Source organism: Plecotus auritus, assembly GCF_963455305.1.
Source record: "Plecotus auritus genome assembly, chromosome: 7".
NCBI lineage: Eukaryota > Metazoa > Chordata > Mammalia > Chiroptera > Vespertilionidae > Plecotus > Plecotus auritus.
The window spans coordinates 66,768,157-66,796,111 of NC_137774.1; the positions used below are offsets into that span (position 1 = coordinate 66,768,157).

The 27,955-nt window shown below is 47.7% G+C and overlaps 2 protein-coding genes across 8 annotated transcripts; one reads left to right on the plus strand and one right to left on the minus strand.

Moving 5' to 3' along the window:
- The first annotated feature begins 341 nt into the window (after positions 1 to 341).
- DCTPP1 (dCTP pyrophosphatase 1) lies at positions 342 to 3,393 on the plus strand. Its single transcript, XM_080679134.1, has 3 exons — positions 342 to 547; positions 1,221 to 1,331; positions 2,908 to 3,393. The coding sequence occupies exons 1-3, from the start codon at positions 447 to 449 to the stop codon at positions 3,206 to 3,208; spliced, it is 513 nt and encodes a 170-aa protein (XP_080535260.1). The 5' UTR covers positions 342 to 446; the 3' UTR covers positions 3,209 to 3,393.
- Positions 3,394 to 6,776: 3,383 nt separating this feature from the next.
- Positions 6,777 to 18,454, minus strand: LOC308253585 (uncharacterized protein). 7 transcript variants are annotated; one of them, XM_080679199.1, is made up of 4 exons: positions 18,324 to 18,454; positions 17,545 to 17,697; positions 17,166 to 17,270; positions 6,784 to 7,845 (listed from the first exon to the last, which is right to left on the minus strand). In XM_080679199.1, exons 2-4 carry the CDS (start codon positions 17,686 to 17,688, stop codon positions 7,033 to 7,035), a joined length of 1,062 nt encoding a protein of 353 aa, XP_080535325.1. In that variant the 5' UTR covers positions 17,689 to 17,697; positions 18,324 to 18,454; the 3' UTR covers positions 6,784 to 7,032. The 7 variants fall into 7 exon arrangements, with proteins under 7 accessions (XP_080535326.1, XP_080535325.1, XP_080535324.1 ...); XM_080679198.1 differs by lacking the exon at positions 18,324 to 18,454 and adding an exon at positions 18,048 to 18,090; XM_080679197.1 differs by lacking the exon at positions 18,324 to 18,454 and adding an exon at positions 17,850 to 17,965.
- Between the last annotated feature and the right edge of the window lie 9,501 nt (positions 18,455 to 27,955).

Consider the following 27,955-nt stretch of genomic DNA (forward strand, 5'->3'; position numbering starts at 1 on the left):
TATCCTAATAATAAAACTCTCCTTTCTGACTTAAACTCGTCATTTCTGGGCTTCTCCGCTGAGCGTCCTTCCCGGTCGCATCCCGTCATTTCGCTTTGGCGCCATCTGGCGCCATAGGTAAGTGACGCGCCGGCGCTCTCCCCGCCCTCTGCCCTTTGTCTCTTAACCTGGTGGAATCTGGTTACCCACACCTTTAAGACGCTTGGCCAACCCTGAAGAATTCCGGGGCAGAGACCTATGAGCGCACGCCTGAAGCTTGCTCCTATTGGTCCAGTCCGGGTAAGGGGCGGGCTATAGCAAGCTCCACACAAGTAACTGGCCTTTCCTGAGGCTCCGCCCCCGGAAGCAATCGCTAACGCCTGTGACTGGTCAGAGCCTCTGGAGGCGGGCTCCGAGCTGAGCGCGGGGTTTTTCCGTGCAATCTGGGCAGCGGCTCGGTGGGCGACATGTCCACTGTGGGTGGGGAGAAGCCTGGGGACGCGGTGGGCGAGGGCACCGAAACTGCCCGCCCCTTCAGCTTCAGCCCGGAACCCACGCTCGAGGACATGTAAGCCGTCTTTCCCCAACCTGGGCTGGGGAAATCACCCCCTCTCGCCCTTTTATTGGGGCGGGTCCCTCCACGTGTCGGGAAGAAGTCTAGTAGCTGTGCTCGGGTCCCAGCTCTACCGTATGACCTCTGACTTCATATTCTAAATGGGCTTAGCAGTGCACACATGAGGCAGGGGGGATGGTGACGTCTGGTGAGTAATGTTAAGGCCCGCCCTGAGGAAATACTCGGTCAGATGCTCTGCCCTCCAGGAATGGGAGAGAGAACATAGACAAATGCAGTGAGAGGGGGGAGGCATTATTTCTTGCTGGAGGAAACCAAAAAAGGCTCCTTAGGGGAAGTCCCCGTGGACCTACAAGGTCCCTGTAAGATCATAGGATTTGGATATGCAGATAGGCATGTGCCAGGTGGAGGAAACTGCAGCAGCACCAACAGGAGATGGAATGGTAAAGAGGGTATTTTGTTTCCATAGAGGTTAGGGTCTGTGTAGGGGCTGGTCCATTTTATAGTCCCCTAGAAAAGACATGACTTAAGGCCATTTAAGGGTTACTTGCAGAATCCTGTCGGAAACCCATGCCCCCATTACAGATCAGAGATAGCTGCCTGGGCCCTGCATCTCCTCCCCCATGCCCTAACCCTGAGACTGGGCTTCCACCCCTTTCTCCTATACCAGCCGCTGCCTCCATGCTGAATTTGCTGCTGAAAGAGACTGGGACCAGTTCCACCAACCTCGGAACCTCCTCCTGGCCTTAGTGGGGGAAGTGGGGGAGCTGGCAGAGCTCTTGTGAGTAGATGAAAGGCTTCCTAGAAGAATCTTTATGTGGTGTGTGTGTGTGGATGGGGGGGTGGTATTTGATCATCAAACATCCATGGGTTTAAGTTCCCCTTCCCACTGCCAGGCTCTGTTCCTGGTGCTGGGGATACAGATGACTCGACAGTCCCTGCCCTTGAGGGGTGCCCAGCCTCCTGGGAGAGAAAACAGCAAGGCAGATCTTGGTCTAAGAAAGGGCCAGGGCAATCTTCCTTTACCTCTGCCTCTGGGATAGAAAGGAATATATTCTACTAGAGGCCCAGTGCACGAAATTCGTGCACGGGGTGTGGGGGGGGGGGTCCCTCAGCCCAGCCTGCACCCTCTCCAATCTGGGATCCCTCTCACAATCCAGGACTGCTGGCTCCCAACTGCTCATCTGCCTGCCTGCCTAATTGTCCCTAACCACTTCTACCTGCCAGCCTGATCGATGCCTAACTGCTCCCCTGCCGGCCGATTGCCCCTAACTACCCTCCCCTGCTGGCCTGGTCATCCATAACTGCCCTCCCCTGCAGGCCTGGTCGCCCCCAACTGCCCTCCCCTGCTGGCCTGGTCACCCCTAACTGCCCTCCCTTGCCAACCTGGTCGCCCCCAACTGCCCTCCCCTGCAGGCCTGGTCCTCCCCAACTGTCCTCTCCTGGAGGGAGAAGGCTTTTCTGAGGAGGTAACATCTGAGCTGAGACCTGGACAACAGGAAGGAGCCAGCCATGGGAAAGCTCGGGGGGAGCAGGGAAGACCATTTGAGGCAATGGGAGCAATAAGTGCAAAGGCCCTGGGACACTTTGACCTGTTTGCAAGTCAGAAAAGGCCAGGGTGACTTTTAGGTAGGGAGTTAGGGAAAGTAGTGGATTATGACATTGGAAGAGGCAGGAGTCATTCAGCTCATGCAGGACCTGGAGGGCATGGATTTTATTCCAAGCATAGCTAGGGGAGTTTTAGCAGAGGGACAAAATGTAATGTGTAAATGTGCTTTTAAAAGATGATGCTGGGCCCTAACCGGTTTGGCTCAGTGGATAGAGCGTCGGCCTGCGGACTGAAGGGTCCCAGGTTCGATTCTGGTCAAGGGCATGTACCTTGGTTGCGGGCACATCTCTGGTGGGGAGTGTGCAGGAGGCAGCTGATTGATGTTTCTCATTGATGTTTCTAACTCTCTATCCCTCTCCCTTCCTCTCTGTAAAAAATCAATAAAATATATATAAAAGATGATGCTGGGCAAGAGTAGAAGATGAGTTAGCAAGCTTCCCCGGTAGTCCAGGTCTGAGATTTAGTCTGGGGTGGCAGTGGCTAGGGCTGGAGAGAAGAATTGCGTCTTGACAAGTGAAATGATCTCTTGCCAACTCTTTGGCTCGGGTGGGGACACAGAGGTCTGGGTGACTCATCTGTTGGAGGCTCTTCCTCTACCCAGGGCCCATATGGGTTTGAACTCTCCTTGGAGAAAGTTCCTAGGACGTGTGAATTCACTGCTGTAAGAACTGGGGTGCCCTGGGAGGCGGAACCCATTGTCCTAGCTAGCATCTCTGTGTGTGTGCCTATCTGTGTGTTCCATCCCCAGTCAGTGGAAGCCCGATGGGGAGCCTGGTCCCCAAGCCTGGCCCCCTAAGGAACGGGCAGCCCTTCAAGAGGAGCTTAGTGACGTCCTCATCTACCTGGTAGCATTAGCAGCCCGCTGCCGTGTGGATCTTCCCCAAGCAGTGCTCTCCAAGATGGACACCAACCGGAGACGCTACCCAGCACATCTGTCCCGTGGCTCTTCTCGCAAGTATACAGACCTGCCCCATGGGGCCACCTCTGAAGACCAGACTGTGGGGACTGCAGACCTTGCCTGTGAGTCCACAGGCCAGGCCTCAACCTAGAAACATGGAACCAAGATCTGCAGCTCAGCATTACATGTGAGGAAGACAGTGGCCTGCCCAGGGAACCTCATTCTAGTCCCAACAGATCACAGACCTAGGGGCACGTCCTGAGGTCTGAGGCTCAAGAACCTCTGGAAGACAGCCTCTTGGTACTCTTCTCCCTCAATAAAAGTTTTGTTCAACTACCTCCAGATTCTTTCTGCGGTGGCTGGGGAGGCTCCGTCTCAGCAGGTGCTGAAGAGGGGCACCAGGGTTTCCTCTGAGCCCAACTCCCATGTTTCTCTATTGTAGCTCCCACCTGCAGGGCAGAGATCTGATTTCTAGCAGGTTGCCTGTGAGATTCCAGCTGGTTTCCTTTCCCTTCGGGGCCTCTAACAGATTGGAGGCTATACATAGCTTTAGAGCCCAGATTTTTGAGCCAGGCCATCAGGGATCAAATGACATTTTTCATACTTAGCTGATAGTGTTAATTGATTTCCTCATCTAAAATGAAAATAAAGTGCCTACCTGATAAGGTTTTAAACTTAGGTGAGCCCAGCTGGTTTGGCTCAGTGGTTGAGCATTGGCTTATGCACCTGGAGGTCACGGTTCAATTCCTAGCCAGGCAGATGCCTGGGTTTCGGGCTCGATTCCCAGTAGGGGGTGTGCAGGAGGCAACCAATCAATGATTCTCATTGATGTTTCTCTCTCTCTGAAATCAATAAAAATGTAAAAACAACTTAGGTGAGTTATTACTTTCAGTAGAGTGCTTAGGACAGTGCCTGATACATAGGACTTTGTAAGTTTCCAGTTATTAACTTTTTTTTTTTAATATTTCTTTATTGATTTCAGAGAGGAAGGGAGAGGGAGAGACAGAAACATCAATGATGAGAGAGAATCACCGATTGGTTGCCTCCTGCACACCCCCCACTGGGGATCAAGCCCGCAACCCAGGCAAGTGCCCCTGGCCAGAATCGAACCCGGGACCCTTCAGTCCACAGGCTGACGCTCTATCCACTGAGCCAAGCCGGCTAGGGCATCCAGTTATTAACTTTCAACTCAAAACTTTCAGATCACCAGAGTAGGAAATGTCAACAGTTGAGTTAGGCCTGGGTCCAGGGCTAAGCCTCAGGCCCCAGCACAAACTGGGATCAGATCTCTCAAGTAGAGCAGAACAGGGCTTCCACTCCTCTTGGACTTGGGCCTCTTGCCCCTGTACTGCCATCTCCAGATCAATTTCTCATTCCATTTCTATCCCTAAAAATAGTGTTAGGTGTGTGATTTACCTGTTGTGTGACCTTAGACACATCATTTTTCTGAGATGCCCATGGCCTGGGATAATGCTGGAAAAAAGACCTTTAAATTACTTTTGCTGCCCTTGTCAACTTGTTTCCACATCAGTAAAATGAGGGTTCCCCTTTACTGGCCTCATTCCTCTCGGTGACATTATCCCTCTTACCAGTGATCTCTTACTTCCCAGGTAAAACTCCAGATTGGCACTGCTTCAGCTTTGTGTTCCCAAGCCCACCCTGCGCCCTACCAGTGATAGTGGGAGCTTATCCTTACTGGTTTGATTTCATTACCTCTCCTTGATCAATTATCTCCCCTCTACATAATCAACTTCTCTTCCTTTCCATTACCCCTCACCAGAAGCACAAAAATTGACTCTCCGCCCTAGCCCGTTTGGCTCAGTGGATAGAGCGTCGGCCTGCAGACTGAAGGGTCCCAGGTTCGATTCCGGTCAAGGGCATGTACCTTGGTTGCAGGCACATCCCCAGTGGGGAGTGTGCAGGAGGCAGCTGATCGATGCTTCTCTCTCATCGATGTTTCTAACTCTATCCCTCTCCCTTCCTCTCTGTAAAAAATCAATAAAATATATTTTTAAAAAAAATTGACTCTCCTCCCTATAGACAAAACCAACAAACTCCCCAGCTACTGCCCTCATACTTTTCACAGCCACCTCTTGAGAAAGGTTGTTACACCCACCCATTCTGTTTCCTCATCCTCCCATTTATATCCTAACCATCACTCCACTGAAACTGCTCACCACTTCCCCAAACTCCTACAACCAGTGGGCACCAGAGCAAAATCTGACCACTTCCTCTGAAAGACTTTTTTAAAAAATACTTTTATTGATTTCAGAGAGGAAGGGAGAAACATCCATGATGAGAGAATCGTGGATTGGCTGCCTCATACACGCCCCCCAGTGGGGACCGAACCTGTGACCCAGGCATGTGCCCTTGACCAGAATCGAACCTAGGACCCTTCTTGCGCAGGCCGACGCTCTATCCACTAGGCCAAACTGGCCAGGGCTGAAACACTTCTCTTTAGATTTCCCAAATGAGGCATTTTTGAATTTGTCTATCTCTGGCTGTTCTTTCACAGGTACCCTATTCTGGGTGGAGTCATGCACTTCAGACCTGATATCCCAAGGTGTTATTTTCAATCACCTCTCTGACCCCTCTACATCGACCTCACATTCCACATGCCCAGATTGGGGATAACAATTGCTGCCACTTCAACTGTTCTACTCATCCTGTACCATCTGTGACACTACCTGTGGTCATCCAAGCTAAGAAATGAAGTCAGCCCTACCTCCCTTATCCCCAGAATTCTAGCTCCTTAATATGTCCACTCCACCCCTCCCCTTACCACTCAAGGCTTCTTTGCTGCCTTGGATACTGTCACCTGGCTTCTAAAATCCCTAGCAGTCTAGCTCCTGCCAACCTCCTTGCTCTTTGTCCCTATCTTCAAGCTCTAACAAGTCTGTCAGGCACTTTCAGGGACTCTCCCTAGTTCCCACTTTTAGCCTTCACCACCAGCTTAAACATACCTCCAAGGACAACCTCTCTAAACTCCCAAGATTGCGTTAAAAACCTAACAACTCCCCCCATCATAGGCAAATGACAATGTCCTGCAAATGCCTGTATACTTGTCCCAGCTCTGCCATTCCCTGTCAGTACTTATTTATCTGCAGAAATGGAGATATGATCACCTAACTTGGATGCTGAGGAAGAAAATGAGCTGACAATAATAAAAAGCACTTAAGTCTTTCACATAGTGCTATAAAGTATGTTTGACAGGCATGGCTCAGTGCTTGAGCGGGAAACTATGAACCAGGAAATCATGGGTTTGATTCCCAGTCAGGCCACATGCCAGGGTTCCAGGCTCCATCCCCAGTATGGGGTGTGCAGGAGCAGCCAATCAATGATTCTCTCCTATCATTGATGTTTCTATATTTCTCTCCTTCTCTCTGAAATTAAAAAAAAAAAATCTATTTATTTTTTTAAAGTATTGTCTCTTCACTATACTGAGCCCATGATGCTATGGCTGCTCACCAAAGCTCTGCAAAATTCGGTGCCTATTTAAACACGAATGTGCTATATTTATGGACCCTTCCAGATCAGAGGTTATGAGGACATAACCAAGGGCCGAGTGTGAGATGACTCCACACACACAAACCCAATTCCAGGAACCCTTTTGGACTAATAGCCCCACTTGGTTCCATGACGATTCACTTAAGTCACCTAAGCCCAGGGGAAATCCCAACTTTGCTTCCTCTCCCCATTAACCTCATTCACAGGCACATGTGCGTGAATATATAAGACTTTATTCACTAACACGGGTCAAGGATTTGTAGTGAGGGGAAAGAGGCCACGGTTTCCAAAAATCCCAGTAGGGGATTAACTATGTCTCCCAGGTCCCCGGCAGCCAGTTCTGCCATCCCACCCTTTCCCAAACCAGGGTCCCATGGTCCCTGTCCAGGTTAGTCCAGGCCCTGGGGGTCAGGGCCCTGTCATGCTCCTCCTCAGCCAGACACTAGCAGCCCGCAGTGACAAGGGGGCTCATCTACTCTCACACTCTGGGCAGCGCTCAGTGACAGTGGTGGCCTTAGTGCCAGGGGGTAGCTTGAAGTCTCGGCCGCACACAGCGCAGATATAGAGACGGCGCATCATATGCGAACGACGGTGGCGGACGAAGTTTGAGCTGAGGCGGAAGCGCTGTCCGCACTCGGTGCAGGGGTAGGGCCGCTCGCCTGTGTGCGTGCGGGTATGATCTGCCAGGTTGGACCGGTGGCGGAAACAGCGGCCACACACGGTACAGAGGTGCGGCTTCTCGCCCGTGTGTACACGCCGGTGCTTGGCCAGCGCCGAGCTCTGCGCGAAGCGCGTGCCGCAGTCGGCGCAAACATACGGCCGCTCCCCTGTGTGCGTGCGTCGGTGGCGCACAAGGCACGAACTGCCACCGAAGGCGCGTCCGCAGTCGGGGCAAGTGTAAGGCTTCTCGCCTGTGTGCACGCGCAGGTGCTGCGCGTAGTTGGAGCTCTGTGCGAAGCGGCGCCCGCACTGCGTGCACACATAGGGCTTCTCGCCAGTGTGGCGCCGCCTATGTTGCTGCAGGTTCGAGGCGGCCGAAAAGCGCTGGCCGCACTCGGGGCATTCGTAGGGCCGCTCGCCGGTGTGCGTGCGGCCGTGTTTGGTCAGCGCCGACTTCTGGGAAAAGCCCCGGCCACACTCGGGGCATTCGAAAGGCCGTTCACCCGTGTGCGTGCGCGAATGCTTGGCTAGCGTGGACCGGCGTGCAAATGCACGGCCACAGTCCGAGCACACGTGTGTACGCGCCGGGTCTGCAGAAGGCGCTGCTGCCTCCCTCGGGACCTGTGGGGAGAAAGGAGACAAGTCAGTCCTGACCCACAGGCCCGGGAGCAAGAGACCTGGGTCTCCGCAAGCTGCAATCTCAGTCCCACTTATGGAAAACAGGAAAGCCAGGGTTCCTCCCTCATAGCACTGCTGTGCACATTAAATTAGGTACTGCATTAATGTACATAGCACATGCCCAGTGTCATCCTGCCTGTTCTTTAATAATTCAGCAAGTATTTATTAAGGGCGTACAATGTGCCAGACTGTGTTCTAGGCACTGGGGATTCAGTATTATATTTTTTAAATTCCTGGTTACGGGAAAAATGGATGAGTGCTGGTATTGGGTGAATGCTGCAAATAAGGTTAAGAAACTATTGATGTAACAAGAGCAAAAACTAAGGAAGTGAGAAAGCAGTCTACAGAGGGCACAGCAAGACCCTGAGGCAGGGCTTTTGCCAGTGAAGACCCAGGAATGGCAAGAAAAAGTGCCTAGCCCAGAATGCATGGAGGGGAGAGTAATGGATGGAATGTTCCTGGAGGAGATCTCTTAGCCTAGGACCCTCTAATATGAAAGACATGGGAGGTGATGTCAGAGGAATGATGGCGTAAGGCTGCATCTTTTCCTCTCCCCCTGAAATTTCAAAGTTAACCATGTATAATTCAACAAAGAAATCCCTGCTCAACACGGACGCACGCCTGAGAGACCTGCACACTGAAACTTCTAATGGTGGGAAACCAGGAATAAACGGGAGACAACAAGAGCGGAAAGCGTAGATGGCCCCAGGTGCAGCCCTGTAGCCAGGAGCTCATAGCAAGTGGCAAACAGTGAGAGAGTGAACAGTGTCTGAGTCAGCAGACGCCTGACAGAGCACAGGATTCTGCCGTGTACATGTGGCTCGGAGACAGACAGTGGTGTTTCAGACAAAGAAATGTACCACAGAGCCCTGCCACTGCTTGGACTCCCAAAACTTGCCTCCTGTTGCCCTTGAAGTCAAGTTCAGGAGCATATTATCTGTAAACCAAAACCTACTGCAATAGAATCCCTGTTTCCCTCTGTGACTGATCCCCAGGAGGGGTGCTGGGGATGGGATCCACGGAGGTCACCATTAGGTGCAGCACAGCTATGCGGTCTTAGGGGAAGCAGCGGAGGTTCAAGACCAGGAGATCAGAGGTAAAAATCTTGTGATTCAGCACCATCTACTGGAAAATAGTAGAAAGACCTCTTCAGAGATAAATGCATAAGCAAAGGAAGATAGCAAATACCATGAAGAACCACAGTGATGACAATGACCAGAAAGAAAATGAAAAATCCTCAGAAAGCAGGCTGGAACACATGGAAATATGTGATATAAATGACAGATTTCGCCCTAGCTGGTTTGGCTCAGTGGATAGAGTGTCGGCCCACAGACTTAAGGGTCCTGGGTTCAATTCCAGTAAAGGGCACATAACTTGGTTGCATGCTCGATCCGCAGCCCCAGTCGGGGCATATATGGGAGGCAACCAATCGATGTGTCTCTCTCACATCGATGTTTCCTTCTTTCTGTCTCTCCCCCCTTCTTTCTACTCTCTCTAAACATCAATGGAAAAATTAAAAATTTAAAAATAATAAATGACAGAGATTTCAAGATTGCAGTCCTGAAAATACTCAATGAGATGCAAGAAAATACTGACAGGCAATTCAGTGCACTGAGAAAATAAATCAATGAACAAAACGAGTACTTTACCAATGAAATTAAAAACTTTAAAAAAAGGACCAATAAGAAATCCTGGAAGTGAAGTATGCAATTAAGGAGATTAAGAGTAAACTACCGAGCATAGAAAACAGAACAAATGAAATACAGGAAAGAACTAGTGATATCGAAGACAGGAATCAAGAAATGGTGCAGAGGGAAGAAGAGAGAGACCTGAGAATAAAGAAAAATGAAAGAGCTCTACAAGACCTATCTGATTCCATCAGAAAAAAGCAATATTAGAATTACAGGCATTGCAGAAGAGGAAGAGAGGGAGCATGGAATGAAGAGTCTATTAAAACAAATAGTGGATGCAAACTTTCCAAATCTATGGAAAGAACTAGATCCTCAAGTCCAAGAAGCAAACAGGTTACCTCAATCCAAAAAGGCCTTCTTCAAGGGCCTGTCACAAATAATGACAAAGAAAAACATTCTCAAAGCAGCCAGGAAAAAAAGGAAGTGACCTCAAAGGAAAACACATCAGAATCATCCGACCTCTCAGCAGAAACTCTACAAGCTAGAAGAGAGTGGAAGCAAATAGTCAAACTCCTGAAAGAGAGAAATTACCAGCCACAAATAATATATCCAGCAAAATTATCCTTTAAATATTAAGAAGAAATAAAGACGTTCCCAGACATACAGAAGCTGAGGGATTTCATCACCAGAAAACCTTCATTGCAGGAAATACTCAATGGAGTTATTCTACCTGAAACAAAGAACATAAGGCCATAACACTACGAGTAGGTTCAACAACAAACTTACAGCATAAATAGGGATAATTTGTGACAACAAAAACATAAAAGGGGAGGGGGAAAGGTCTGAACTGGAAAAGGAAGATGAAGATCAGATTTACTCAAAAGTGAAAAAACTGACCAGCTGGTGTGGCTCAGTGGTTGAGTGTGGACCTATGAACCAGGAGGGGTCAGTTTGATTCCCGGTCAGAGCACCTGCCTGGGTTGTGGGCTCGATCCCCAGTATGGGGTGTGCAGGAGGCAGCCAATCAATGATTCTCATCATGGATGCTTCTACCTTTCTCTTCCTCTCCCTTCCTTTCTTAAATTAATAAAGATATATTTTAAAAAAGAAAAAGAAAACATAACACTTCTTAATATATACCCACCCAACTAGGGAGCACCGAAATATATAAAACTACTCACAGAACTAAAGGGAGAAATAGACCATTGACAGCTCTAGACAGATCAATCAAACGGAAAATCATTAAAGAAATATTGGCCTTAAATGAAACACTAGACCAAATGGACATAATTAACATTTACAGAACCTTTCATCACAGAGCATCAGATTATACATTCTTCTCCAGTACACAGCATTCTCAAAGATTAACCATATATTGGGTCACAAAACTAGCATCAACAAATTCAAGAAGGTTGAAAGTTTACCAAGCATGTTCTCTGACCACAATGCCTTGAAATTAGAAATCAAATGCAAAAATAAAGAAACCCACAAATACATGCAGATTAAACAACATACTACTAAAAAATGACTGGGTTAAAGAAATAGAAGTTGAGATCAAAAGATATAGAGAAGCTAGCCGGTTTGGTTCAGTGGATAGAGTGTTGGCCTGATTCTGGTCAAGGACGGGGACGTACCTCGGTTGCAGGTTCCTCCCCAAACCAGGCTGTGGTCGGGGTTCATGCAGGAGGCAACCAATCGACGTGTTTCTCTCACACTGATTATTTCTGTCTTTCCCTCTCTCTTTCACTCTTCCACTCTCTCTAAAAAAATCAATGGAAAAATATCCCTTTTGAAGATTAAAACAAAAACAAAACAAACAAAAAAACTCCCAAAAAACAAAAGTCCAGGACCAGATGGCTTCACCAGTGAATTCTACCAGACTTTCAAAGATTTAAAACTATCCTTCTCAAAGCTTGGGAAAGATAACACAAAAAAAAGAAAACTACAGACCAATATCTCTGATGAATACAGATGCAAAAACCCTAAACAAAATACTAGCAAATTGAATACAACAGTACATCCAAAAAATAATACATCACCATCAAGTGGAGTTCATTCCAGGGGCACAAGAATGGTTCAATGTATGTAATCAATGTAATACACCACATTAACAAAAGAAGGATCAAAACCATGTGATCTTAAAACTGAAATTCATGAACACAAACAGCAGCGTGTGAGCTACCTGACGGAAGGAGGTAGTAGGAGTAGGGGGGTGGTGGGTACATGGTGCAACATACAGATCTTAAACATAGAAACCCACACCTGAAATCTATATGTTCATGTTGACCAATGTCACCCCAATCAATTTAATAAATATTTTTTTAAAAAAGAAAGATATGGAGAACCATTAGAGATGTTAGTGGTATTGAGCAGAGAAATGACTAGATCAGACTCATTTTAAAAGCCTCCATCAGGATGCTGGGGTAGAAGGAGGCAGCAGGCAGAACAGGAGCCCAGGGAGGAGGCTACTGCACTGCAGTCATCTGGCAAGAGAATACAGTGGCTCAGGCCCTGGTGACAGGTGAAAAGCGAAGGAGTGAAGGTGGCGAGAAGTGGTCTGCTTCTGAATATATTTTTGCCATTTGAGACAACAGATTTGATAAATAAGATCAGACATGAGATGTAAGGAAAAGAGTCGTCAAAATTACTCCAAAGATTTTGAATTTAGGTTCAAACAGAAGTCGAGCTGCCATCTGCAGACATGAGGATGGTGGAAAGAGCAAGTTGAAGAGTGAGATCTGTTTCAGGTCACTTCTCCATTTCTTGATAATCTGGAGCTCAGGAGATAGGCCTAGAGATGTTAATTGTTAAAATACAACTTGATACTTTAAATCGAGAAACTCCCCATAGCTGATTTGGCAGATAGAACCAGGGGCAGCAAGATGAGGAGCAGCCAAGTGAGGTAGGAGAGGATGGCGACTTAGAAGCGAGGCAAAAAACAAATCCAGGCTTTTGAATAAACTTTTAAGATACAGCACGTAGCATTTTTTTAAGCTGTGAAGAAGGAGGCAAGGGTAAAACCCAAATACAATTCTGAGGCCTGAAATGAAAATGAGTCAGTTTCATGAAGCCTGGGCTTCTAGAGATAAAATCAGAAAAATGTTTCATAAAAGGCAGGTGAAGGGCATACATTCTATTAACAGTGTTAACATTGTATTATGTTAACATTTTGTATTAACAGTAGAAGGAAGAGGACTATTGAGGGCATATTGCTCCCTTCTTAGGAAAGAGAGGGCTCATCCAGGCAAAGTGATATTGAGTATCTACAGCGGGCGGAGCAGTTAGGTACATTAGTTAATGATTAAATGAAATACCTGACACATATTAAGGACAAGACAATCTTAGCTTCTCCCCACAAAGCAGTTACCATAGTCTTATTTTATAGATAAGGAAACTGGTTAAGAGAGGGTGACAGCTTGTGAGCAGTTCAGGCCTTTACTTTCTTAAGCTGCAAGGAGGAACTTCAAGGCCTTGAAGATCAGAATTCTGGTTTAAACAGTATATATAATAATAACAGTGATACCAACATTACAGCGTAAAGTTTCTAAATGCTATTGGATGTACATTATTGTATTAAATCTCCCTGTCACCCACCTTGAGTCAGTTGTTATCCTTTGATATTTAGGAAAACAGGCTGAGGCAGATTAAATTCCCAGAACCAGTGGGAGTCAGGACCCTTACTTAACTAGCAGGCTACTCTGCGCTGCCCTGCGCTCGCACAGCCAAGATGTGACAGAGGCTGGACTCCAAGTCCTGGCACTTTCCAAAAGGGATTCAAAGTTAAAGTACAACCTGATACTTTAGATCAAGAAACTCCCCATAGCTGATTTGGCACAGGGAGACTTCAAGGTCACACTTTCCATTGGTTTTGACACCTGTTGGGTTTATTGCAGCACAGCAGCCATTGTGGAGAGAACTTTTCTTATTATATCTACATTTTATTCTGGCCCTTTTTTCTCTGGCACCCTTCTTTAAGATGACTAAAGCCTTCCTGAGGATGTCCTTATGCAGGGTCACTGACTCAGGAAAAGGAAACTCTTCACACAAGTACTCTTGACATCGTTAGCTCCAAGAGAAAGGGCTTTGGATGCCCCAGGAAAAATCTAGGTAAGAGGGGCTGAGACTAACTCTTAAGACCATAGGCAGGTCACTCCCTTCCCAGGCCCCAGTGAACCCAGGAAGGCGAGGTCGGCTAGGGGGGTTAAAAAGTGCCCAGCTGGAGGTAGGCACACATCACAGGATGTAAGAGGATTCAAAGGCTTCTGCTGGCGCACTCCTATCTCATTATGATCATTATGTATCTTTTTTTCACAGATATTAGAAAAAAGATGCATCACATGAAACCCACAGTTTCATCAGTATTATTTTTTGGATAAAAATGGATTTACAAACACTATGAACCTGAGGAAAAGCATTCAGTAATGAGCACAGCAGGTGAGTGATAAACATGCAACTAAAGGTGGGCAAATACCAGACTAGGTGGTCAGTCAAGGCCCTTACATGTGTTAAATTCTACAGCTATTAGATTTAAAAATTAGAATAAATGTTATTTGCACTATAACAAGAAGGTCCAATGGGAATACAATGTACTATAGTAATATGATAACCCAAGTACATGAAGTGATTGTGCTTGTCTTCCTGTTTTAAGTTTTATTTTGTTTTATTTAAACAGAGCAAAGTTCCCAATTTCCTCCTTAGCCATTACTTTTCTAGTAATAACTACTACCTGGCCAATATGGCTCAGTTGTTGAACATTGACCTATGAACCAGGAGGTCACAGTTCCATATCCGGTCAGGGCACATGCCTGGGCTGCGGGCTCAAACCCCAGTGTGGGTCGTGCAGGAGGCAGCTGATCAATAATTCTGTCATCAGTGATGTTTCTATCTCTCTATCCCTCTCCCTTCCTCCTGAAATTAATAAAAGTTTATTTTAAAATAACAACAACTACCATGAATTGAGTTCTCTATGTGCCAGGGACTGTGCTAAGTGCTTTTCACCCATGTTCTGGTTAAATTCTCACAACCCTTTGGGTTAGGTTTCATTAGCTCCATTTTATAGATAAGGAAACAAGACTCAGAAGGAAAGTGACCACACAAGGCCCTACAGCCAATCAATGGCAGAACTGGGGTCTGAACTCCAAATCTCATCATCCAAAACACCTGTTCTCTTAATCATGATGCAGGTCTACCTCACTGACAAGTTTGAGGTCACCCTACACAGCTTGTCTCCCCGCCCTGGACCCTTTTCAGAATCCCCCTTCTTTTTGGTAATACAATCCCTATCCTCTAGCTCCTTGCTAGAATCTGAAGTCTTACCACAGACCTACTGAATCAAAATCTTCACTTTAACAAGATTCCCAGGTGTTTCGTATGCTTGTTAAAATTAAGACACTTTTAATCTAGAAGAGAGGACACCTCCTGGAGAAAGCAGGTGGAAAGGTGAAGAGAGTGTTACAGGCTGAAGGACCACACAGGCAAAGTCTTGGAGGTGAGAAAGGGCCAGGTCTGTTTGAAGCTGGGGCGGGGGATGGGTGTTGGGTCATTAAGTCAGGACATGAGGTGAGGTGGTGTAGAGCTTTGAATGACAGACCTAGAAGCTGAGACTTTATCCTGAGGGAAACAGAAAAACACTCAAAGGTTTGAACAGACAGAGAGAGAGGATTAGATGTGCACAGAGCCCTTGGAGAAAATCTTTGTGTTCATTAAGGAGAGGTTAGATTTTGATAGGCAGTGAGAGAATGCTTCGGCGCCTGCGTGCAGCATGATTCAGACCTGTTGTGGCCATGGGACTGGGTGATGATAGCTAAGAGATACAGGATGTCAGCACTGGAGAGAGCTTGGGAGATGACAATTTTCATAGAAACGGAGGCTCAAGGAGACCACACAGCGAGCTCATGAGCCATCTTGAGGGCAGAGTGCTGTGCTAAATGTTGATGGGATGTGTGTGAGTAATCCTCACTTCCACTCTCCTCCTCCAAATCCAGTCACCCTGAGGATACTCAGTCAGGCTTTCAAAAATCTTACTTTCATTATCTCATTTTACAGATGAGAAAGCCAAGGCAAAGCTGATAAATGGTGCAGTTGGGATTTGAACCAATGTTTTTGACTGCTACTGGTTAGAGTCTAGCCCTCCGTATGTTTCATGACTAGCCATGCCCAGCCTCCTTCATCCCATCCTTAGCTCTAGCCAGTCCAATCAAGGTTCGCAAATATCCCCAGCTTTCTGACTTGTCTCCACTGCTGTCACTACCTGAGAGCAGGCTACCAGCCTTACATGGCCTGCTCTCCCCACAACAGCCAGTGAATCTTCTGAACAGAAAGCCAATGTGTCTCCTCTGATTTGAGGCTTCTGATGTCACCGTATAACCTCACGCGGTAGGTAAAATTCCTATGCTGGTTTCCAACACCTGTAGCTCTCTGGCCCCATCTCCTCTGAGCCTTTGCTTTTGCTGTTTCCTCCTCCTGGAATGCCCCTCCTCTGCCTCCATTTGCCAAATCCCCACTGAGTTTTGTCTGTGAACCTTCCCCACTGCCTTGAGTTGTCTGCCCTCAATCCTCCGTCTGGGCCTCCATGTTGGTTTCCCCTTTCATACCCAGCGTCAGGATACAGCCCAAAAAGGCCTCTGATAAAAATAAGTTGAAAATCCTCCAGGATGACCTAGACCAAGGTCCTAAACTTTAGGGGAAGAAGGAATAATAGCAGAATGAATATTTACATAGTGTTTATTATGTAAACAGTTCTCTTTAGTGTGTTAACTCATTTCATCCTCACAACACTAAGAAGTGTAGATGTGGGTATGATTTTCCTTTTACAAATGAGGAAAGTGAGGCACAAAGAGGTTAAGAAACTTGCCCAAGGTCTTAGAGCTGGTAAATGACCGAGATAAAAGTCCACCCTGAGCCCTAACCGGTTTGGCTCAGTGAATAGAGCGTCGGCCTGTGGACCGAAAAGTCCCAGGTTCAATTCTGGTCAAGGGCATGTACCTTGGTTTCGGGCACATTCCCCGCAGGTGTGCAGGAGGCAGCTGATCCGATATTTCTAACTCTCTATCCCTCTCCCTTCTTCTCTGTAAAAAATCAATAAATGTTTAAAGGAAGTCCACCCTCAGCTCTGGAGTCTGAGTTCTTAACTTATAGGTGAAATGAGGAGATCAGGAGATCCACAGGGCCAGAAGAGGCAGACTAAGCTAGGATGATGGGCCAAGGAGGCCTGAGAAAAACAGACCTACAGAGTTATTTTGACTGGGAGCAGAGGCCAAAGCAGCCAGCCCCCGCCCCCTAGGGCCCACCACACTCACTAGGGGGCAGCAGAACGTTCTTTCCCTGGCAACTGGCTCCCTTGCAGAAAGAAACCAGAGCCTGGGCCCAGAAACCTGGCCCAGCCAGAGTTCTCCAGGTATGAGCAGGGTTGCACTGGAAGTTGTGGCAGTTCGGGGCTTGAATGGGAAAATCTAACTCATATTCTGATATTAAAGCTCCTCTCTTTAAACCTTCATCACCCTCAGGATAAATCCCAAATGCCCTACCTGGCCTGCCACACACCCTAAGCTCATCCACGCTTCTCCCAGTGCCCCACTTACCCCCTCTGAGCCACTGAAAGGCCCATTTCTTCTGCCTGGAGTAGTCACTCACCTCACCCCTCACTCTCACTGGTCTCAGATAAGCCATCTCTTTACTAACTTTGAGACCTTGGCCAGTCACCAAGCTATCAAGCTTCCTGGGCCGCAGTTTCCTCACCTGTAAAATGGAACAAATACTACCTATGTTATAGAATTGAGGTGCTTAAAACAGTGTCTGGGGAATAGTAAATGCTACCAAGAGTCAGGGGTTTCTTTGCCTAACCTGGCCCCTCCCCCACCACGTCTGCATTACGTTCCCAGCTCTGGGCTTCTCCCCGCTGGTGCCTGTTCTCTTCACATAGGACAGTAGCTGCCGGGGGCAGGATCCATGGCTTCTGTCTGATGGAGGCTGAGCCGGAACCAGGTTAGGGATCAGGGTGTGGGACACATACCTCCTTGTTGTCCACGGGGATCTTGAGTTTCACCACCTCATACTTCTCCTCACCCTCATCCTCCTCATCCTTCACCAGCAGCACCATCTCCTCTTGCATCTCCTCCTCCTCCTCCACCTTCAGTGTCTGCTGTTCGCCAGGCATCTTGGTGTCCTAGGGCGGGCAGCTGGGTCAGAAGCTCAGGACCCACCCCGCACCCCGGCCCTGGCCCAGGCAAGGCGGTGCAGCCGTGGCTTCTCTTGCCCGACCCTGGGGTCTGGCCCTCTCCCTCCCACCCCAGCTCGGCCCTAGGCACCAGCACTTGCCCGCGACCAGCTCCGAAGACACTCGTTCACCCCACTCATCCCGGCATTCAAGGCCCAGAACAGTTCGAATCTCCAGTCCCAACGAGTCGCCACCCTCCCGCGCTGAGTCACTGCCGGGCGCCTGGGTCGGCGGCCCGGAACTCTAGGGCACGGGTTGGAGGCGGGATCGGGGCGGAGACCCTGAGGGTGCGCACTCACCAGCCGCAGGTTCAGAGCTCACGCAGCCCCAGGCCAGGGCTCCCGGCGGTTGGGCATTCGTGAAGCTTCGGGGGCGGGACCTCGGGGCGTCCGGTCATTGGTCAGAACTGCTAACCCCGCCCCTAGGGGAGGGGTCCGGAGGACCCGAGCGTCCGGTCCAAGCTGCCCCGGGAGGGTGGAGAAGCCAGAGCCTGTGGCTCCGCTGTTCCCCAGCTCCCAGGACCCCAGTCCGCTCTACCCCGACTTTCAAGGTCCTCGCAGTCGGTTCTGACCCACCTTCTAGGCGTTTCTCCTGTGTCCGGCTCGGAGGTCTCCGCTGCGGCCCGGCACGTCCGCTCCGCCCAAAATAGGCCACGTGCGCTCCAGCCCGGGCCTGGGCCTCTCGCTGGCGCCCCGCCTGGAGGGCGGACCCAGTTTCCTCCTCACCTCTTCCCTTTTCCTGTTTCTCCCCCTTTGCCTTCTTTTCTCCTTTAACAGCGACGCTTTTCCGGTCTCCTGGACTCTGGCATAGCTTGCTCCTTGAATACGTGCATACCAATCTACACCCCACCAAAAAACTACCGCTGTCCTGCCCTTTGTGGTGTGCCTACTATGCGCTGGTGTTATGCTACGCATTTCACACAACTGATCTCTTTTAAAAAATTAAATGTATTGGGGTAAAATATCGCCGCCCAAAGTCTAGTCTCCTTCGGACACAGTATATTTGATCGCCTTTATCCACGTCCTTCTCCCCCCACTACCTTCCCTGGTGTTGTCTGTATGAGTTTGTTGATCTCTTTTCATCTACACAAAGGTGGGTCCATTTTACGAATGGGCTAATGGAAGTTCTGGGAAGTAAACTGATTTGCCTAAATTACATAGTAAGGGTTCTCATATCAGAACCCTAACCCCACAACCCAGGAGCCTAAGTGGAAAATGGGTAGCTCACAGGCCAAATCCAGTGCACAGTAGTACCTTTTTTGATCCTCAGGGTGTTTTCATATTTAAAAATTGCTTAAAAAAAGTCTTTACAGTTTTTTATTTCTAACATTTCAGAATTTGGATATTTCATTTAAAGGTTCTGTATTTCCCATTTCTCTTGAAAAAGAGATCTATTTCTTCCATTTTATGGATGGGGCAAGTAAAGATCAAAATTGATGAAAGTAAAGAGAAATAAATCAGTAAATGTTTAAAAAACCTGTCTTGCCTCTTTACAACAGCTGTGTGTGGACCAGTATCTCCCTTTGACAAATGAGGGAACTAAATGTTAGAAAACTTAATTTGTTCCAAGTCACACAGCTGGTAAGTAGCAGATTCCAAAGCTTATGTTCTTTCTATTGCACCAAACTATCAGAAATGAGGTTACACAAGGAAATTGGTAGCAGAGCCAGGACTCAAACCTGAGCCTCAGTCCGCAGAGCCCAGTGCATAATTTGGATGTTGGGATTAAATCTGGTCGAATGTTTGTGCCTCCCCAGAGGTAGGCAAAGGTGTTAAATGGCTGAATATTCACACCTAAGATCCCCAAAGCCACTTTGATTGTGTTCATTCTCTCAAGTATTCAGTGAGCCCTCTATGTGCCTGGTACCATTCTAGGTATTGGAGATGCAGTAGTGAACAAAGCAGACAAAAATCGTGACTACCAGGGTCCTTCTAAGGATGTAAAAAATATCCTATCTAATAAAAGAGTAATATGCAAATTAACCATCACTCTGCTACACCCACAAGCCATGCCCACCAGCCAATCAGGAACGGGTATGCAAATTAACCCAACCAAGATGGCTGCGGCCACAGAGAGAGCAGGAGGGAGGCTTGGGTATCCCCGGCGATGGAGGAAGCCAAGCTTTCCGCACACTCTGGCCAGCCCAGGCCTGCACTCCAGGCTACAAAGTTTCAATTATAGAAGATAAATAAATTCCAACAAAAATGGCGGCAGCCACAGAGCTGGAGAGAGCAGGAGGCTAGGGTTGCCCCCGGCGATGGAGGAAGCCAAGCTTCTGCAGCCCTGGCCTGCCTTGGCCTCCACTTAAGGCTACAAAGTTTCAATTGTAGAAGATAAATAAATCCCAGATACCAGGGCCTCCGCGTGGGTCGCCAGGGGGCGTGGCCAGCTTGCAAACCACCACAGGCCCCTCGCCCAGGCTGCCCCATGCTCCAAGGGAACCCCCACCCTGATCCAGGACACCCTTCAGGGCAAACCAGCTGGCCCCCACCCATGCACCAGGCCTCTATCCTATCTAATAAAAGAGTAATATGCAGATTGACCATCACTCCAACACACAAGATTGCTGCCACCATATGGTCAAAGATGGCTGCCCACATGTGGACACAAGATGGCCACCACAAGATGGCCAGCAGGGGAGGGCAGTTGGGAGGGACCAGGCCTGCAAGGAAGGGCAGTTGTGGGCGATCAGGCCAGCAGGGGAGGGCAGTTGGGAGGGACCAGGCCTGCAAGGGAGGGCAGTTGTGGGCGATCAGGCCAGCAGGGGAGGGCAGTTGGGAGGGACCAGGCCTGCAAGGGAGGGCAGTTGTGGGCAATCAGGCCAGCAGGGGAGGGCAGTTAGGGGTGACCAGGCCTGCAGGGAAGGGCAGTTGGGGGCGACCAGGCCTGCAGGGGAGGGCAGTTAGGGGTGACCAGGCCTGCAGGGAAGGGCAGTTGGGGGCGACCAGGCCTGCAGGGGAGGGCAGTTAGGGGTGACCAGGCCTGCAGGGGAGGGCAGTTAGGGGCAAACAGGCTGGCAGGGGAGCAGTTAGGCATCAATCAGGCTGGCAGGGGAGTGGTTTGGGGGTGATCAGGCTGGCAGGCAGAAGCGGTTAGGGGCAATCAGACAGGCAGGCAGGTGAGCAGTTGGGAGCCAGCAGTCCTGGATTGTGAGAGGGATGTCCGACTGCCCGTTTAGGCCCCATCCCACCAGGCAGTCGGACATCCCTCAAGGGGTCCCAGATTGGAGAGGGTGCAGGCTGGGCTGAGGGACACGCGCCCCCCCCCCCCCCCGTGCACGAATTTCGTGCACTGGGCCTCTAGTAAACAATAATCAAGAGAATTTCAGATCCTGATAGGTACAAGAGGATGAGATAGGGAGTGGTGTGGTTGGGGGCTTCTTGAATGGGCAGGGAAGGCATCTCTGAGGAAGTAATAATCTGAGATGCCTTGAATGATGAAAAAACGTTAGCCATTTGAAACTCTGGAGGAAGAGTGTCTAAAGAGAACTACAGCCTGGCTGACGTGGCACAGTGGTTGAGCGTCAACCTATGAACCAGGTGGTCATGGTTCAATTCCGGGTCAAGGTACATGTCTGGGTTGGGAGCTCAATCCCCAATGTGTGGTGTGCAGGAGGCAACCAATTAATGATTTTGTCTTAATTGATGTTACTATCTCTCCCTCTCCTTTTCTCTCTGAAATCAATAATAATAATAAGCCCTAACTGGTTTGGCTCAGTGGATAGTGTTGGCCTGCGAACTCGAGGGTCCCAGGTTCAATTCCAGTCAAGGGCATGTACCTTGGTTGCGGGCACGTACCCAGTGGGGAGTGTGCAGGAGGCGGCTGATCGATGCTTCTCTCTCATTGATGTTTCTAACTCTCTATCCCTCTCCCTTCCTCTCTGTAAAAAATCAATAAAAATATATTTTAAAAATAATAATAATAATAATAAAAAGAGTGAGAGAGAGAACTACAGAGGCCTTAAGGTAGGAATGAGTTTGGCCTATTTGAGAAACAGAAAGAAGGCTTGTGTGGCTGGAGCCAAGTAAGTTAAGGAGGGAAAATGTAGTGTGGAAGATGGAAGTGGGTTAGGCAGGGACCCAGTTATGGCTGAAACCCCACCTCTAAAAAGGCAAGGCCTGCTTGCCCTGATTCAGAGAGTCAGTGAGGAGACTGGGCTGGGAGCACTGAAAGTTCCTTCTAGAAAGGCCTTCTGCTATGGAAGGACTAAGGAACAGTCCTTTGAAATGGAAAAGGACTGCATCCATTTGCTCTGCAAACATGTACAAGTATCTACCTAGAATTGGAGCTAGTTCCTGTTCTTGAGAGTCTCATAGTCTAGTAAAGAAGATTGTGATGAAAAATGCATAGGAGTATATATAAATTGATTACACATGAAAAGGAAACAATAGTTCTGGCAGATAGAGAGGTAAATGAATAACTGTTGAAGGGAGTGGGTATTGGGTACAGGCCTCACTGAGGAGACAAATGTGAAAGGACCTTCAAAGATGAGTGGGAGTTTGCCAGATTAACAAAGAGGTAGCAGCTTGTGAGATGGTCCAAGGACACTTCACCGAAGTATTTAGTGAGGCCTACTGTGTGCCCGGCCCCTTTGAGGACTGGGAGATAGAAAGTTGAATTTGGGAAAGTCTTTATCTTCCTCATTACTCTGCATGTCACTACAGTATTTGTCTTCAGCCTCACTAGAACTTCAAGTCTTTTTAAAAAATATATATATTTTTATTGATTTCAGAGAGGAAGGGAGAAGGAGAGAGAGAGAAACATCAAAGAGGAGAGAGAATCATTGATCAGCTGCCTCCTGCATGCCCCCTACCGGGGATTGAGCCCACAACTTGGGCATGTGCCTCAACTGGATTCGAACCCCGGGACCCTTCAGTCCACAGGCCGTCACTCTATCCACTGAGCCAAACCAGCTAGGGCCCAAGTCATTCTTTACCTCTTCTTTGGAGAGGTCTTTGGATCACGCAGAATTCTCTGCTGCATGTGTGCTTCTAGCATAGTCCTTACCACACTTGAAATCACCTGTTCAGTGGCAATCTTCTGTGTAGAAACAGGGCAGAGACTTGGTCTTATTCATCCTTCTGTCCCCAGTAACCAGCACACACTAGGTAGTGCTTTTGAGTGACTATCCTCAAGAAGCTCTAGATCTGTTAAGTGCTCAGATGAAGGGGATTCTAACTCAGGATGGAGGCGAAGGGAAGGATTCTGGGAGGAAGTAATGCTCCAGGTGTTTGGACTGGAGAGGTTAACCAAATATTGTGTGTGGTGAGGGCGGGGGTGGGGGCAGGGGGTGGGTGGGAAGGGACATCAATAAAAGGAAACAACATTTAAGAGGCAAATGGCTGAAACCACACAAGTGGAAGGCCTTGAATGTCAACTAAGGAGTTCTGTTTTATAGGAGACATGCAAAGATAGGCAGGGTTTTTAATTGGGGAATAACATAATCAGATGTAATTTTACAAATCACTGAAGGTGGGCTTCAGGGCCAATCTGCCAAGGAGGGGAGGCAAGAAAACCAGCAAGGAGGACCTTCCAAAAGCCCCAAAGGACCTCCAGTTAGGCCTATGGGTTTGTGTGCCAAAGCCTCCAAGAATCCCAGGCCTGAATGCACAACTCTAAGGTTTTGAGTGTGTATAACAACTTGGTCGGTGGGAGCGGGGGGGGGGGGGGGGGGGGGCGCGCGGGGCGTAGAGACTGCACTGTAACAATTTTTATCAGTTTCTAGGCAAGCCTGTCCAACTATTGTGATCTCTTAAGAGCTTCTATCTGGGTACCACTCCCGCATGCAGATTAGCAGAGGCAACCAACTAGTGAAGTAGTGAAAGTCTTGTACTTCATTTCTTAGGTGGGTGATCCGCCTTAGTCATTTTTGTCCCTGGCCAGTCATATCAGTTCCTCTCACCCCTTCCTCCCTATTGACATCCTCCTTGGAAAAAGCTAGGAAATGGAGTCAGCTCCTAATCCATGGGATGTTTGCCTTTTCCAGGGGATAAAGACTTTAGGGTTTTCAGCCAAATGACCTATTTCTTGACAAATATAAAAGAAAAGACTCAGGGAAGCCGGGTTTCCCAGTAAGCAGAGCATCAGTGATGGGCCTTCTATGTCTGTACTAGAGCGACTGGCCACAATTCTCCCTTACTTGTGTTGAACTTTAGATAAATGGCATCATAGTTTATGTATTATTCTGTAACTTGCTTCTAATTTTTTTTTCTTGCAAAACACCTCAAATTTTACTCATGGTGCAAAAGTATTTAATAAGTGCCACATCAGTACAGAAAACACACAGCCTATATATAGCTCATCCTTTAAAACCAGAACAGTCACGTGAAGAGTCATACAGATTCTCATTTTTACTTAAAAATCTAAGGTACACACTGGGAATGGAACTGCTTTCTCTTTCTAGAGATGTGACAGCCACGTTTTCTGGTCTATCACACATAGCACTAAGCCGATGTACTAAATCAAAGCAGCCTGCACAGGAAAGCTGTCTGCTCCCTCCTGCTTCTGCTGAGCTAGACCAGCAGAAGTCTGTCTTGGCAGGAAGATTTTGACAGGAAGAAGGCATTATAGACCCTCTATCCCAACAGAAACCCTAACCAACTGAGCTATACAGAAAAAATGTAAGCAAACCTGCACAAACACTCAACATGCTATAAGAGAAGGAGATCTTTACTTTCAGCGTAAGCACACACTCACTGGAGCGCCGACAGAGAGCATTCTGCTTTCCCAGTGAAACAGGGATTTTTAGGGGTGAAAAAGACAGGTTTAGGAAATTTTAGAAATTAAGGGGACCATGGAAAAGCACGGGGCTGCAGAGCAGCAGAAGGTACATTCCCATAGAATAGGGGAGCTGAAAAACTGCAACAGGTACATTTCCATAGAATGAGGGAGCGGAAAACAGCAAAAGGTCTATATTTATAAAATAAACGGAAGGAGGGGAGGAAAACCTCCCATGTCCCACGTGAGGTTTGACCTTTGAGTTCAGAAGTTACTATAGTAACCAGTCTAAGGGAATAGTGACCAATTAGAGGGGATATCAAGGCACAAAGATCTACAGCCTTTATAAACCTTGGAAAAGGGAACTCAGGGGGACTCTTTCCCCTCCCGACGTGGGCGTCTGTGCTGTGAGATTCTGTCCCTCTCCCTATGTGGGAGTCTGTACTTGTTCTTCAATAAATCTCCACCTTTGCTATACCACCTTCTGTCTGTGGATTCATTCTTCAATTCCTACGACAAAGAACCCGGGAACCAATCTGCCCAGGGGAACACCGCGTGTTCCAGTCCAAAAATTCCATTTCACCAGCACTAACAACTAAAAAGCACCGGGTATATAATACTTTGATTTTGAAGTGGGTAATCATGGAGCTTCCAAGATTATATCCACTAGGTTAGCCTGAGCATTTATCTATAAAAAGTTTTTTCAAAAATGCTTAAAGGAGAGTTCTAGAAATAGGGAGACTATATATCGGACCAGCAGAAGACAGCAATACAGGGACTACAAATGTGAGACTAGGAATTGACTTGGACATGTAGCTTTTAGGTAAAGGACATCTTGGTTGATTCCTACAGCCAAGACTCACTGTGACAATAGGAGCTCCAGAAATTTCAAGACAGGCAGCTGGCTTGAGGAACACTCTCGATAAATGCTCCCAAACAGTAAAAACCCCATTGGTGCAACACATCAACACGTGTACTAGGGAAGGCCCCCCAGGTGGAATGCTGGATGTGGATTTGTCCAGAGGAGCCAACTCAAGGGAGAATGTCCACCGAGGGAGGAGTAGTAGGGTCACTGAACACAAGGGTTTTCTGAAGAAACGGATCCCAGGAGGGTCACACAATTTTTTTTCTTGGCCCATAAGTACTTGGCATTAACAAAGAGTTGCAGAACAAAGCTGGTCTCCCCAAGATCTATCCTTCCATTGCTAGCTGAAGCTCTCCCCATGCAATGGGCTGATGTTTGGAACAATTTCATTGCTGGAGGGGCACCTCGTGCCACAGGTTGTTCTGGGAAGCTGGCAGAGAGAATGACTTGCACAGTTACGTTGAAAGGAGTTAAAGCAGAATTAGGTAGACGGGGTAAGGGGTGGAAGGAGAAATTATGGAGCTAGCTGAAACCACAAAATGTTTAGCAGAAAAACAGGGTGTTTTGAAACAAGGATGCTTTTCTTGCAAGTGCAAAATAAATTGTTGCAAAAAGGCTAGGAACCAATCAGAGAGCGGCACAGATAGACAAAGAGCGGGCCTTTAGCAGATATAAGGGGAAGAACAGAATGCTTCAGGGTCAGCCCCCTTGGGTCAGGCGGGGAGCCTGTGTTCGCTTATGATAAATTCCTGCCTTGTTTGAACTCCTCTGGTCCTTGGCTTCATTCTTTGATTCCGTGAGACATGATCCTGGGAAGAATTCCTGCTCACCAGTTCCAGTAGTAACATCACCGCTAAACCACTGCTTAAATTCAATCCCCGGCCTTCTTTTTCTGCTCTGTAATCCAGAAACATTTCTTTAAAAGCCAAAAAATCAGTAAATGTGAGCAGCATGTCAAATATGTCACCAGCCACTTCATCTCTGTGGCGCTGCAAAGTCGTAGTGAAGGCCACTATGTTAAACTCAGAAATCCGCTCCAGCAGCTGTCCTTTTTTATTATTTTTATGGAATTCTTAAAAATGAATTTTAATTTACTTCAATGAAAAAAATCAGCACATCCTCTATAGCACTTGCTGCAAAGATAAAACAATGGGTGTTTAACAAAGAGCCTGGGAATCACTATTTTAGGTTATAAGTTAATAGTAACTGGTTAATTGCACTTTAAGTTATTTGACCTTTGAAATGATTGTGAAATAGTCCTATTTAAAAATGGAACTGTTCTTCTACCCACTGTTGTCTTATAGGCATGTGTGTGCATTAATATACGCTGTTGTTAGCTGTGGGGTTGGGCCAGAGACAGGGGAATGAGCCCCTACCCCCCAGCAATAAGGTGCAGAATTAAACAGGCATACAAGGAACTGTTTTTCATTTCAAAAACTAAAAAGTACTTGTTAAAATAGTGTACAAACTAGATCAAATAGAACTATTTTAAGGAAATAATCTGAAGGAAGGTTAAGCAAAGTCTGTTACCTATTTAGATCTATACAAATCTAACATAACCTTTAATGCAATACTGCAGGGGTCCTCAAACTACGGCCCGCGGGCCACATGTGGCTCGCCGAGGACATTTATCCGGCCCGCCGGGTGTTTTTGCCGCCGCTGCCTTTCCTGCTTAGCAGCCAACTCATCCCGGGCCGCAGTGCGCAGTGCACATGTGTGGAATGTGCGCCGCACTCTCCGACTCCCCTCCTTCTCTCTGTCTCTCAACTCCTCCTTTCAGTCTCGGGTGTGATGGACGAGTCATGAGTCACGAGCTTGCCTGTGCAGAGCCTGCTGCTGCCTGAGGACCGAGGTAAGAACAAGTTAGGATTTATTTTTGTTTGAAGTTAGGAGGTCTATTTTTTTTTTTTTTTTTTTTGCAGTTAGTAGGGCCTTTTTTTTGCGGTTAAGGGGGCCTTTTTTTTTTCTGAAGTTAGGAGGTCTTTTTTTTTTGCAGATAGGGGGCGCCTTTTTTTGAAGTTAGGAGAGCCTTTTTTTTTTAAAGTTGGTTAGTTGGTTGGGGGTGGTTTCTAGGGGGGTTGCATCACAGTGATAATGCAAATAGTCAGTGCTCAGTGTTAATGCAAATTGTCAGTGCTCAGAGGTAATGCAAATGGTCAGCGCTCAGAGGTAATGCAAATAGTCAGTGCTCAGTGGTAATGATAATTGTAAGTGCTCAGTGTTAATGCAAATGGTCAGCGCTCAGTATTAATGCAAATTGTCAGCGGTCAGTGTTATCGCAAATGGTCAGCGGTCAGTGTTAATGCAAATGGTCAGTGCTCAGTGTTATTGCATGGGGGCCCCAAACTGGTAATCTGCCTAGGGCCCCATGGGAACTTAATCCGGCTCTGCAGACAGCCGAGGAGTAGGAAACCCAATTTAATTGACAGTAAGTGCATTTATATTTTGATTGCTATTCAGTTGTGTATGATGTTGTATGTTGTGTGCTGTGTAAGCCCCGGTTCACACTGTTGCGATCTCTGAGCAGTGCGAGTTCAGCCATATGCTTGTATGGCTGAACTCGCATTAGATTCGGAAGAAAAAAGGCATACGTGCCTTCTTTTTTCCTGCAGTGGAATCTGATCG

Bases quoted from the DNA above. Each gene is read 5' to 3' on its own strand.
- LOC308253585 (XM_080679197.1), bottom strand. From the start codon at position 17,888: ATGAGTGGGGTGAACGAGTGTCTTCGGAGCTGGTCGCGG. The intron at 17,698-17,849 runs GCAAGTGCTGGT...TGCCCGCCCTAG, and splicing joins GTCTTCGGAGCTGGTCGCGG to GACACCAAGATGCCTGGCGA. The intron at 17,271-17,544 runs GTATGTGTCCCA...TCCATTTTACAG, and splicing joins TCCCCGTGGACAACAAGGAG to GTGAGGAAACTGCGGCCCAG.
- DCTPP1 (XM_080679134.1), top strand. From the start codon at position 447: ATGTCCACTGTGGGTGGGGAGAAGCCTGGGGACGCGGTGGGCGAGGGC. The intron at 548-1,220 runs GTAAGCCGTCTT...CTCCTATACCAG, and splicing joins GAACCCACGCTCGAGGACAT to CCGCTGCCTCCATGCTGAAT. The intron at 1,332-2,907 runs GTGAGTAGATGA...TTCCATCCCCAG, and splicing joins GGGGAGCTGGCAGAGCTCTT to TCAGTGGAAGCCCGATGGGG.